At 42.0% G+C, this 12,836-nt stretch overlaps 1 protein-coding gene across 1 annotated transcript in view; it reads right to left on the bottom strand.

The window, feature by feature from the left end:
• Positions 1-3,178: 3,178 nt before the first annotated feature.
• LOC126394174 (uncharacterized) overlaps positions 3,179-12,836 on the bottom strand; it is a 19,704-nt gene continuing 10,046 nt past the window's right edge. The window contains exons 3-17 of the mRNA XM_050050844.1: positions 9,461-9,583; positions 9,121-9,198; positions 8,970-9,044; positions 8,739-8,813; positions 8,504-8,578; positions 8,239-8,328; positions 7,990-8,031; positions 7,854-7,902; positions 7,645-7,697; positions 7,262-7,558; positions 6,592-6,639; positions 4,607-4,767; positions 4,422-4,486; positions 4,055-4,155; positions 3,179-3,294 (exon numbers count right to left, since the gene is read on the bottom strand). Coding sequence (XP_049906801.1) covers positions 3,179-3,294; positions 4,055-4,155; positions 4,422-4,486; positions 4,607-4,767; positions 6,592-6,639; positions 7,262-7,558; positions 7,645-7,697; positions 7,854-7,902; positions 7,990-8,031; positions 8,239-8,328; positions 8,504-8,578; positions 8,739-8,813; positions 8,970-9,044; positions 9,121-9,198; positions 9,461-9,583 — 1,448 coding nt within the window. The remainder of the gene's footprint in view (positions 3,295-4,054; positions 4,156-4,421; positions 4,487-4,606; positions 4,768-6,591; positions 6,640-7,261; positions 7,559-7,644; positions 7,698-7,853; positions 7,903-7,989; positions 8,032-8,238; positions 8,329-8,503; positions 8,579-8,738; positions 8,814-8,969; positions 9,045-9,120; positions 9,199-9,460; positions 9,584-12,836) is intronic.

Raw genomic sequence — 12,836 nt, 5'->3', positions numbered from 1 at the left:
GAATTATTCTACACTGTTTCTCCTGCATCAACAGGCGTGTTGCAGACAGGATGCATTGATAACAGTTTAAATGGCTCCACAAAAAATTGTGAATCTCTTAAAACTTCTTGTTCCACTTTTAACTCTCTCAGGACTGTCTAGTCTTTTACCTGGTGAATCCGTCCTAAACACCGGTTAAGTGGGGTAATGGCTGTGTGTCATTTTTCTAAACGCGGTTGGCCAAAATGTTGCCTGGAGTTCCACATTTTTCATTAGAACACAGGTAGATCTGTAGCTGTGATAAACATATAAAAAACGTTGTTTTTTGGAGAGTGTTTTTTAAATTCTATCCACTGTGAGGGTCCAAGGTCAGAGGGATGTCACATGCTGAAAGGGCTGTGATTGCTGTGATATGTAATATTGGGCTTTATAAATAAAATTGAATTGAATTAACCTAAAGTTAAAAAAAAATCTGTCCCAGACAACAATAAAGATCCTTTGAGGAAAACTCCCTGCAGAGTTCCCAAACCGTCAGTGTGTCATAATGGGAAGAGCTCTGTGATTAAACAGGGTGAAAGTAATGAATGTAATAAGCCAAGACTCTCCAAAACCAGCTGATTTAAAGGGGCAATAAGCGAAATCGTTTCACCGCTAAGGTTCGCTGTTGTGCACTGCCTGTAGAGCAAAACAAAGTGTGTCATGAGCCACTCCTCCCTCTACCTCTGCTCTCCAACACCGGAGCCGAGAAGCGTGGGGACGTTAGCGTTAGCACCAGTCGGCTGCCATGCTAACGTTCCGGGAGCCTGCTTCTCGGCTCCGGCGAGCTCTAGCGTGGAGCCTGGCGTGCTCACGGAGAAGAGAGGAATGTTAGCGTTAGCTCCCAGAGTTAGCACTAGAGCTATTACGGCTACTGGAGTAGCTTGCAGCTATGGAGCGCTTCTACCAGCTCTTCTAGTCACTGAGCCTCGCCTCCATTTCAGCAAATATATTGCATTTATTACAGGTACCATCATCATTGAAGTAGGCAGGGGAATAGCTAAACACAGCCGCCAGGCTGCCCGCCGGGCTACATTTTACAATGCTAATTGCAAATGTTAGCTGGGCTGCCGGGCTACTCACCTAACACAACCGTAACGCCTGACCCATTGCTGGGACCGAGCCGCTAATAACTCAAGCTCCGGACATTAACCCATGCTACGATTGTAACATTAAATTTAATTGAATCGACATAGCGACATGTGCCTAACGTTACTGTAACACTAATTAAAACAGACATTTGACTTTATGTTGTACCTGTCCAGGAGAAGAAGAGCTAGCTCCGAGTCAGATTGTAGCCCCTTTAGCTCTCGCAGTGCTCTCCACCTTGGAAATGCAAGGCCAATGTTAATCCGAGTTCTGTCCCTTTCTTTATCCGACAACTTCTTCGCCAACAACCGTTGTTTCTTTAGAGGTAATGTCAGATCCTGGTCGTCTTCAGGTGGACGTTCCGCTCTCTGCCATTTCATTTCGAAAATACGCGCTGCCATTGCTCACTGGCTGTAGCCTTTTATAGGGAGGGAGGGCCAAGGGCTCCGAGAGGAGGGAGGAGGCGGCGATTCACATGAACGTACATGAACGCGCAGCCGGACCGGCTTGTAAACAATGGGCTGGAGATCAACACAGAGAGAGGGTGTGTGAGGTCATGCTATACTCCAGATGAAATTACACCTCTAGTTCTTCACATAGCAATTTTTTTATTCCTTCAATCTAGAAATGATGAATTTCGCTTATTGCTCCTTTAAAATGGCAAAAATACTGAATAAAGCAATTTCACATAAAAATAAAAAAGAAATCTGTTTTTCCGAGGCTCTTATCAAGAGGCTGCTAACTAAGGAGGCAGACATTAAGACACAAAATCGTAATTATTAGAAACACATTAGCAATGTGACGTCAGAGTGACGTCTGTTCAATGTCATTTTTGGACGTCCAATTTCGGTCCACTGAAGGGGTTGTTTTGTAACACCAGGCGACGTCTTTTTTCGACATCTACCGAACGCCTAATGTTGACGTCCGTGGGACCTCTGTGTAAGGGCTATTTATAGTCCAAATGTGGTCGTTTATGGACGTCTTTTCAACATCAAATTTAGACTAATTTTAGACGTTGTTTTTACTGTAGTCCCATGTTTCAAGAGGGTGGAGGACATGTTTTCTGTGAAAAATGATCTGGAACAGTATGCCACCTTCTGAAATGGGACTAGATCATTTTCCAAAAACTCCATTTGATTGTCTCAGCAACAGATAACTGGAGACGCATACAAAGGAGTAATGCCAGTAATTCCAGTTCAAACTAGCTGCTGAGCCAAAGTTACAGGAAAATTAACTGGCACAGAAAACTTGTCCTCCACCCTCTGGAAACATGGGACTACAGTTATACACATACAAATAAATCACAATTCAATACCCCCATTTCAATCTTTATTCAAAAATAAATAAATAAAATACAGGGCTGCTAAACACACTGACCTGAAACTAACAAGATGCTTTGTGTCTGTCTGTTGAGTAACCCCCCAAAATATTCACAGGGATGATGAGAAAGGTAAGTGAACCACAGGTATAATGCCTTCAACAAAACCTAATTTTGAACAAAAGTTACAAGAAATGCAGTCATATCAATGGAACAAGTTAGAATTTGTGGTCTTTAGTTTTAATCAAGCCCACAGGATAACAAATTGTCACATAATGGGATGATTGAATATTATGGCTTATGTGCATAGAAATGAAAACTCAACCAAGATCATTAAATGCACAATGCAGAAGTGTCACCAAGGCAAAATAAAGACATTGAGTACCAGCTTAACACACGAGTGAACAATTAGAATTGGTCAGTGCATCAATTTCTGAGACAATCATGGATCAAAAATTGAGTTTCGTGGGATTCCTTATTAGGACATGACACTTGAGGCATTGTTGTCTGATAAAACACTGCTGTGTGCCAGGATTGTGTCCAAGTGTATCTTTATGGTCCACAAAGCTACTAGAAAAAGGTTTTGCTGACTGATGAAAGATATCAAACATTACATTGAACTAAATTGCCCTGAATGGCATCAGACATATCAAGCACAATGTACAGTGGAGGCAGAATTATGAACGAATAATTAGATTCTAATTGAATTGAACTCCTTTAATTGAACTCTTTTAAAAGTCCTGTAGGCTTGGCTCATCAGGGCGTAGTGAATCCTCCACCTCCACGTCTTTGCGGCGCGTGCTTGAGGTGCTCGGACACGTTAACCTTGATGTACTCCTCAGTGGCTGTGGAATTGAATTTCATGACCCCTTCTGCACAAGCAGAAAAAGACAAATGATTTAGATATATGCAAAGGCAATCTGCAGTCATATACCCAAGTCCCCACATTTGTAAGCAAAAATATGTTTCCTGTGCATCCACTACCAATACTGGATTACAAAACCATCTCAGCAACTGTTAACTGTAACACTTAGATTGTCTACAAGAAGGGACTAAGCAGACTGTACTTTTTGAGAAAGCTTAGATCCTTTAATGTGTGCAATAGAATGTTAACAGTGTTTTATCAGCCTGTTTTGCCTAGTGCAATTTACAAAAGCTGGCTCTGTGCCTGGAAACACACTGGACTCCATAGAAATTACTATTGAGAGGAGTTTTGCAAAAAAAAAAGAAAAAAGTTAAGTATTCTGGATAATACAACACATCCACTACATGTACTACTTGTCAGACAGCAGACTGTTTTCAGTTGGAGGCTACTTTAGCTTCAATGTAATAAGGACCGCCACAGGAAGTCATTCATACCCACTGGTATAACAGTTTGTAATGACTCACCTTTGTGCTGAGGAGAATAATATTTTGAGAGAATTGTGACTATCATTTACCATCTGTTACTTTCAACTTTGCTGTCTTTTGTTTCTTTCTTAATGCTGTAACACTTTAATTTCCTCTTGAATGAATAAAATCTATCTATCTAGATAACGAATTGGCATTGCTTTGTTTAAAACTCAGAAGGGAAGGAAATGTTTTGTCCAAAGTTATTATTTATAGACTGGTCAACATGAAACTTGGGCTTACCCTGTATTGCTCTATAAACCTTCGTTCCCTCTAAAGGCCTTTTCCCCCTTTTCCCCTTGCCCTTCAAATTAAATTTGGCCATGAGGCTGTTGGTGAAGACCCTAAAGAAAAATAAATTTCAATAAATTAATGTGAAGGATATGTGTAGGAATAACATTACACATGCAATAAACCCTTTATACTAGTTGATCAGTGTTCCCTAGGGTGGTCCTCCTTTTATCCCTCTACTTATCTCCTTGTCAAGCACAGCTGGTCTATAATCTCACAATGCATTTGGTTGTGAACTTGTATTTTCATTTAATTTTCACCTATTCTGACATGCTCAGAAAGAAGGCAAATGAGAACATGCAGAAAATGTTGTAGATACCTGTCCAACACTTTGTGGACACAGTCCTTGGTGTTCCGCCCACCGATTCTTGAAATTTGCAGCACCTGTTGGAATAAGTCCATAATAAAGTTGACTGACACTCCCCAGAGGAATCTAGCAGTGTGCGAGTGCACTGTATTATTTTATTCTAGGCTATCCATTACTTCCAGACTTGTAAAACCTACAAGGGTATCAAAAGCCTGTGCATCAGAGAGGCGTTGCTCCTGTAACTCAAAGTCCTCCATGGTGTCAATCCTGTCTATATGGACAGCTGAAGAGGCAGGCTGTGTTTCCTTTAGGCGGTGGCGGATGTCGACCAGTAGGCTTAGGACCTTTTTCTGGAACACTGAAATAAATAAACACATTTGTTGATGATTACAATGCTTCAATTAGAATAGCAAGGTAAGCTAGCTCACAATTGTGTTTGTAATCAGCTCCAGTGTTTGTTATTAGTACAGCAGTGTTGGAGAAAGAAACAAAAGTCCAAAGAAATGTCATCATCTGACATGATGGAAACCAAGCCACGGCTATAACTGAAAAGCAGTTTCTGTGGACAGAGAGAACAGTGCAGGAAGAGAGAAGGTGGTGCTATTAATCCTTAAGGCCTCTACACATGATCAGCTGTAAAACTGCTTTGCGCCGGTTGTCCCATTGTTTGTCTATGGAGAGGGCGGCAACACCTGACAAAGCGGCACCGCTGCCCTTGCCGTCGCGCACCGCTCAGAGTTGAAATTATTTGAACTTTGACCGCACCGCTGCTCTGCACCTGGCGGTGAGCGAAGCACGTTGTTCTTATTATGTGAAGGCCACTTTAGGAGGTCCTTTAATAAAATAACATATTAAATTCGATTCGATATACTTTATTAATCCCCCCAAGGGGAAATTAGATTTTTTCACTCTTTTGTCATTAACACACAGGTCCGAAAAGAAACAAGCGGCGGCATGGACTTCAAACAGTGGAACAATATTTTGGTCTCCCACAATATGCTGCACTACAGCTACAGAGGTTTATTCCGGGGACTTGTACACACTCCCGACGTTAAATGTCCCGTAAAATTCTGCAGCATATTTTAGCCATAAAGAAAATCTCTGTGGGAGACACAGCATAGGCATTAGAGTGTGGCTACCCGATCCGAGGTCGGATTTGGTCAGCTTTCAGTGAAAATGTAGTGTAAAAATAATAAAAACCATTGTCTGTCCTGTTTATTGCTTGGGGACTGTTATTTACATGACAACACCTGAACTCAACACACACACACATTGGCTGTTTCTGCTGTTCATCTCTGAAGCTCCAGAGACGATTCTGAGTGCTCTTGCAGTCAGAGGACTGTGTATGTAGCTGCGTGTGTGACTGGGTCAGCTGTCTGCGGCAGCGCCAGTAGTTCTGTAGCAGTTCGGTCAGTTTGTGTTTCTCCAGACGAGCCAGAGCACAGAACTGGGCTGCGCACATTTCTAGCAGCCTCTAGCCAAGCTCGCGAACCTCCGCCGGGCTCCCACACACTCAGCTGCTCGAGTGAGAACGGCTATTATATTTTTAACTGCTGATCATACTGCGTAATGTGTGTTTGTTTAAACAATCTACTAACAGAATAGCACAAATCAATGCCTTTTTGCGGTCATTTACAAGGTGTAACCGGGTTCAATAACCTGTAATCATAACACACACACACAAACACAATTATCCAACATCAATAGCGACACACACTTGTGATTTCTGTAGCCAGGGGCCTGTAGAACGCAGTGAAAAAGATGAAATTTTGCGGCGTGCTTTAAAATATGAAACAATGGCACCACCTAGTGGGCAAATATAAAAGTTACAAGTTAAAGGTCAGTAGTCCAAAATGAAACCTTAACATAAAGGAATGCATTAGTTTATGTAAGGAGTAATGTGGGGTCAAAAATAGCATTTTTAATGGTTTTCAATGGGACGGTTTCTGTCTCTAGGCACTAATACGTCAGTTTGTTTGTAGCTCAGCCATTTTAGGCTAATTTAGGAATTCAGATATTTCTTAAAGTTTTTCAAAAATGAATATCCTTTGGCAAATTTGAGCTATATTCATTTAACACAGCCAAAATGGCTTGAAAATAAAAAACAGAATGGCACAAAATGTCCCTAGGATCTCCTAAGGCTAATAAGTGTCTTCTCCACTGCCAAAAGATCAATACTTACCATCCCAAGGCAATGGGAAGGCCCATCTCCCAGTCTCAGTCACTGCATCTGCACCACAAAAAAATCTGTTTTAGAAGATATCAAATGATGAAACTTTCAACAGATTTATTAGAAAAGAAATAATAAATCTGCAATATTATAACGATTAGAGGTACATCTATAAAACCTGTTGAACTGCAAAGTACTTCAATGAAAATTGCGGCCTTTAGGCTGCGCTCACACCGTCACTGCAATTAGGAATTGCATCCTATCATGATGGAATGTACTGGCAGTGTGAACGCAAAGTAATCCTATTTCCCTGTGATAGGAATCAATTCCTATGTCTGATTCCTAGATAAGGACTAATTAGGTTTTTAGTGGATGGATTCCAATGCCCCCCTACCCACCCTCAGATACTTAACTGGCATGAATTAGCCTATCAGATATTTATTCACACTAGTTCAACCAATAAAATCATTGCAGGTTAAGTGCATAGGGCCTGATGAGGATGTTGGGATTCACCCAATGTGTTAACCACCTGCTGCAACAAGGTATTCGCAATTACTTGATTTCTTGTTCAAAGCAATGTGTGCACTGTGTAATGTGAACAGGCAGCCAGGGTGATAGGATCACCACCTGAATAGCAAAATAATCCTAATTGAGCGTAGTGTGACCGCAGCCGACAACTCACCATGCCTGTCATAGGGGGGGCTGCTGAGATCACTGTGCCGTGATCTGGGGGCATCACTACGGGATCGGGCATCACATTGCTGCCATCTTTCATCATGTCTGGACCTGGCCGGGGGACTGGGGGCATCACTACGGGATCGGTCATCACATCGCCATGCTCTTTTATCATGTCTGGACCTGGCCGGGGGACTGGGGGCATCACTACGGGATCGGGCATCACTACGGGATTGGTCATCACATCGCCGTGATCTTTCATCATGTCTGGACCTATGCCGTGACCCGTCATGTCTGGCTCTGACTGTACAAGATACAAGATTGATTTATTAGTCACATACGGTTATACAAAGTAATGTAGCAGTGATATGAAGACTGTGTGCCTCGCACCATCACTGTGCCAGGACCTGAAGCTGGATCCACCGCTGGACCTAGTGCTGGACCTAGAAACATTTAAATTTAATCACTTGGCCATACATTTATAACTGACAATAACATGCCATGTTTTAACACTGAAACTGACCAACCCCTACTGGTAAGGGCCGGAGACCAACCAGTAGAAGCCAGCCAAGACGCTGTGCCCTGTCCTGCTTCTTTACCTGGAGCAATAGCCATCCCTCGCATGACCTCTTGCTGCATGTCGAGATCCTGAAAAGCACAGAATATTCTTACATTTCACAAGGCCTGACAGAATACAAAAGTGACTGTTTAAAGTGTGATGTGATGAATACTCACTGGGTGTCGACAGGTCTCTGCTCCGAGGTGTTGTGCATGCATCTTGAGAGCGAAGAAAACAAACAATATTCAAAGATGTACAATTATTGAAACTAAACAAAAAGGTAAGAATTGGCACACTCCGCTCCAAGTCTGAAACATTTGATTAAGCCTGTAAAAGAAATCATTAACAAACTTGATTCTCAAGCAGTGAGTAACACTTTGTCCTGAATACTTTTGGTTGGTGCAACGGATAAAGTGAATACTCACTGGACATTTCCTTGCGTCGAGATCTGGCAGCACATTTCTCCGGGCCAGAGAAGGCTTCCACAAGGCCATCCAAGGTTTGACTTACAGAGTCTGAAACACATGAGGCAGCCTTTAAGTACCATCATGTTGCATATACTAAAATAATAATGAAATACTTGAGTCATTACTATGCTTAATTCACAAGCAGTGAGAAACTACTCGTCTTGAATGGACTATGACTTTGTGCAGTGGGATGGTTGATTCAAGGGGAAAATTAAATACTCACAAGGAGTGGGCATTTCCCTACCCTGAGAACTGTCAACACGCCCCGCTTGGCCAGACATGGCTCCACCTTCATGGGCTAAAACACATGAATGAGCCTGTAACTACTTACATCATGTACATTTAAAAGACATTTTTACCTTACTCAATTCACAAGCAGTGAACCAACACCTTGTCCTAAAGGGACTTAAACTTTGTGCAGTGCGATGGTTGGTGCGAGGGGAAAAGTAAATACTCACTAGGAGTAGACATTTCACTGCCCTGGGGACTGTCTGCAAGCTCCACTTGGCCAGACATGGCTCCATCTTCATGGGCTAAAACACATGAATGAGCCTGTAACTACTTACATAATGTATATAAAAAGAGATTACCTTACTAAATTCTCAAGCAGTGAACCAACACCTTGTCCCAAATGGACTTAAACTTCGTGCAGTGGGATGGTTGGTGCAAGGGGCAAAGTAAATACTCACTAGGAGTGGACATTTCACTGCCCCAGGGACTGTCTGCACGTACCGCTTGGACAGACATGGCTTCATTTTCAGAGGCTGAAACACATCAATCTGCCTGTGACTCATGTTGTAGTCAACACATTATCATGCTTAAGTTGTCATCACTACTCACATGTATTGTGCAACATGTTGGTGTCCTCAATGGGCTGCAGCTTCCTTGGTGCAGTAGGGAAGGTGGGTAGCTTGACACCTGTACAGAGGTAATAATGTAAAACTAAGCTCATCCATCTCCAAAAATATATCTTAAATAATTTGATTCATTTTGAAACTGGAATTATAAATTCATTAAGAGAAAGCCATTACCCCTGACAATCTCCTCATCCAAATCTGTTAATTCTGCAAAAAATGTTTATATACATTGATTCAAACATTGACCTCAAATTTGAGGTCCAATTTGTATCAACCAATTTTATATTTCAAATGTATAAAGTATTTGAGAATGAGAAACATACCATTTCTAACAAAACCCTCCGGAATTCCTTTTTTAGTGCGCTTTCTCGTCGTTCTAATCACTTCATCGTCCTCCTCCTCTGCCTGGCTGGTCAGGTTATAGGTATCACATTCACGACGCTTATCTAGAAGTTAGACAATTCACCTTAAAACAAACAAACAAAAAATTACAACAATATTTTGACTTGGAAATTTATTTAATTTTCTATTCATCTACGCAAAACTTGCCTGAGGTAATTTTTATCTTTATTAATGAGAATGTCATCCAGTCATCCTGGGGGTTAATTTTGTCCTTGAGAGCTTTCTTTGTTTTTGTGGCGCTCATTGTACATGGCCATCTGACGGTTTTCATTTCTCTGTCAATCCAATTGTCAGGAACTACACCCTCCTCCTCTCGGGTACCCTCCCTCCAAACAGCCCTCGTGTACATGACCTGGAAAGGAAAGCATATGCATGTTACTTTAAAGGAGCTATATGTAAGAAATTTAAAGCAAGTAGTTGTAAAATCCTCCTAATATGTCACAGAGACTAAGGAATAATGTTCATATAACATACTGATCTCACCGACAACAATAGTACAGCCAGAATATTGCATCTAAAACATTTTTTTGCAGTCTGCAAATCATGTTTATGTTTTGAATTTGTGTTTTGGCCTGTTGCGCCATCCACCGCTGTCTACCGGTCACACAGTCAGTAGAGTCTCAGCATCAGTTACAGTTACGACTGAGCTACAGCAGCACGGCAAGCAGCATTAGCAGTGTCCCAGTACATTTGGCCACATTCTTACATACAGCACCTTTAAGTTTTTAACATTTTAGTTCAAAGTTCAAAGAGGTTGAGAGGGTTTGGACATGCACGGAAGAGTGATGAGGGTTATATTGGGAGTAGGATATTGTGGCAAGAGGACAGAGAGAGCCCAGGGAGGTTTATGGATGGAGTGAGAAAGGATAATGCAGGAGTCACTGAGGAAGATACAGAAAACAAACAGATGGAAACAGGTGATCAGCTATGATGATCCCTGATGGAATCTAGCTAAAAGAATAAGAAAATTCAACTTTAATATGTGTGTTCCAGACCATGACGAAGGGGTATGAGGACAAAACCACCAGCTTCTTGTGGGAGGCAGGCCACCTTCCGGAACAGATCCCTTTCTTGCCGTAGTGCATTTGTCATCCTGACATGACCATTTCCAATGCACACTATGTTCAGAAGTCCAGAGCTACACGGTTGGTGAAATAATGGTGAAGTGTGACGCTGGCGCAGAATTTCACAAGCAAAAGTCCCGTCTGCATTTTTCTGTCGAACAAAGGCAAAGCTGTTGTCCCTCAAAAGAAAACAACTGTCCTTTTCTTTAACAGAGGCAAACACTTTAGGCTGTCTTTGTCTTTTGGCCACTTCTGAATGCTCGATTTCAGACAAACGCCTGGTCACTTGTTCCAAGGGACTTCTCCCGCTCCTCACGTGTTTCTTGACTTGTTGCAGGTAGTTTTCAAATGGAAAACAGGAAATGTCATTTAAGGAACAGTTGAAGTGGCTGGCATCTTCTTGCAGATGAATTAGTCCATGTACATTGTATACAGGAAATGTCTTGCCAGGTCAACACAGCACATGACAAAATGTTTGATTAGTTCATGAGCATATTGGAGATAGGCATTTCGAATCCGCTCATCTGACTCCAGCATTATTGATATGGATACTGTCAAGGACAAGAAATGTTTGTATTTTTCGGGGGACAACACAGTTTTCAAAACCACAGGACCTGTGTACAGCAAAAACTGCCGTAGTTCAGTGGCTTTCCACCTATCAATTTCATGCAAACCCCGCGGTTGTCGAGCAAATTCACTTGGCATCTTCCCTCTCAGTGCAATTAGTTTTTGAGAAATTGCATCCTTTTGCCTCACAGATAAACAACAGACTTTTGGGCCACGAGTCAAGTAAATTAACAGGCGCCTAACTACTCCCAAGCAGACGATATGCATATAATCTAAGACAAATGAGCTAACACAAGGAATTCCTGCAGCAATGAAGGGGCTGATACCAGTTTGGTGGTTACTGTACTCCACTCTGGAGAAACTGTCATCTGTTCGAGAAGTGCATTCCTGTTCACTGAAAACTATTCTTCCCTCAACACAATCACCTCTGACTGAACATCTTTCACAACTCTCATAGGCAGTATGACCCTTTATACACTTCAGATATGCCCTTGCTGGCGCATCACAGATCAGAGCATCAATATTGACAGTGTAAGTCTGGCCATTAAAAACTATACCATTGTCCTTGAGATGTTTGTATTCAGTCACAAAGTCTTTTAAATACTCCTCAAGAGGACTTGGCTTACTTTGTCCACTAAACATGGCTACAATGAATGGATCAAAATGGCCACACTTCACCAGTATTGGCCAGAATTGGACACCACTACTTCTGAAAAGTGGGATGCCATCAACGTTTACGCTGAGGTGCACATCATTACTCTCCATCTGACTTAAATAACGACAGATCCCCTTTTCTAAGCCGTAGTACTTGTACTGCCCGCCACATTTAGGCTCCGTTGTGTTATGCTGTGGTGTAGCAAGGAGTGTCCGGCATATCCACAGGCAATAGGTGCCCTTGCTTTCTTAATATGGACAATAAACCATTAAGCGCTCTGTGTGTCAATCTGTACTCTATTTCCCACTGTCTCAGTTCGTCCTCAAAGCTGGTCACTTCAGCTTCATTTGGTTCCTGTTCTGAGTCAGTAGACCAGTAGTCCACATCAGTCTCTAAGTCAAAATCATCGGATGTCCCAGGAGCACTGTCACTCAAACTACCTGGGGTCCCAGGCACATCGTCATTGCTGCAACTACTCTGAGTCCCAGGCACACTGCTGCAATTATTTTCAATGCCCTCTTGTTCATCATCACTGTCAGAATAACGTAGCAGTTGATCCAGTTCTCTTTGGCGTTTTCGCCACTGTCTTACTCTCAAAGTCATCTGTAAACACAGACGTTAATCCAAATTAGTTTAGTTTTACTGTTTATTTGACTGGAGCCTGTACATAAGGAAAGAGGATGAAATCACAACACGTACCTTGTTTAGGTGGTTTAGCTCCTAAAAGGGAAGGACACCTCACTCCACATCCAATATGAAGAGTAGCCTACACACCATCTGCAAAGACAAAACTGGTTTAGAGACACCCAACTAAAGCTTTACAATACTCAACACAACGGTGTTGTTTGCCAAAAATCAATCAATCAATCAATTTTATTTAAAAAGCCCAATATCACAAATCACAATTTGCCTCACAGGGCTTTACAGCATACGACATCCCTCTGTCCTTATGACCCTCGCAGCGGATAAGGAAAAACTCCCCAAAAAAACCCCTTTAACGGGGAAAAAAAA

This window comes from Epinephelus moara, chromosome 8 (genome assembly GCF_006386435.1).
Source record: "Epinephelus moara isolate mb chromosome 8, YSFRI_EMoa_1.0, whole genome shotgun sequence".
NCBI classification, from domain to species: domain Eukaryota; kingdom Metazoa; phylum Chordata; class Actinopteri; order Perciformes; family Serranidae; genus Epinephelus; species Epinephelus moara.
This window is presented reverse-complemented; position numbering and strand designations above follow the sequence as displayed.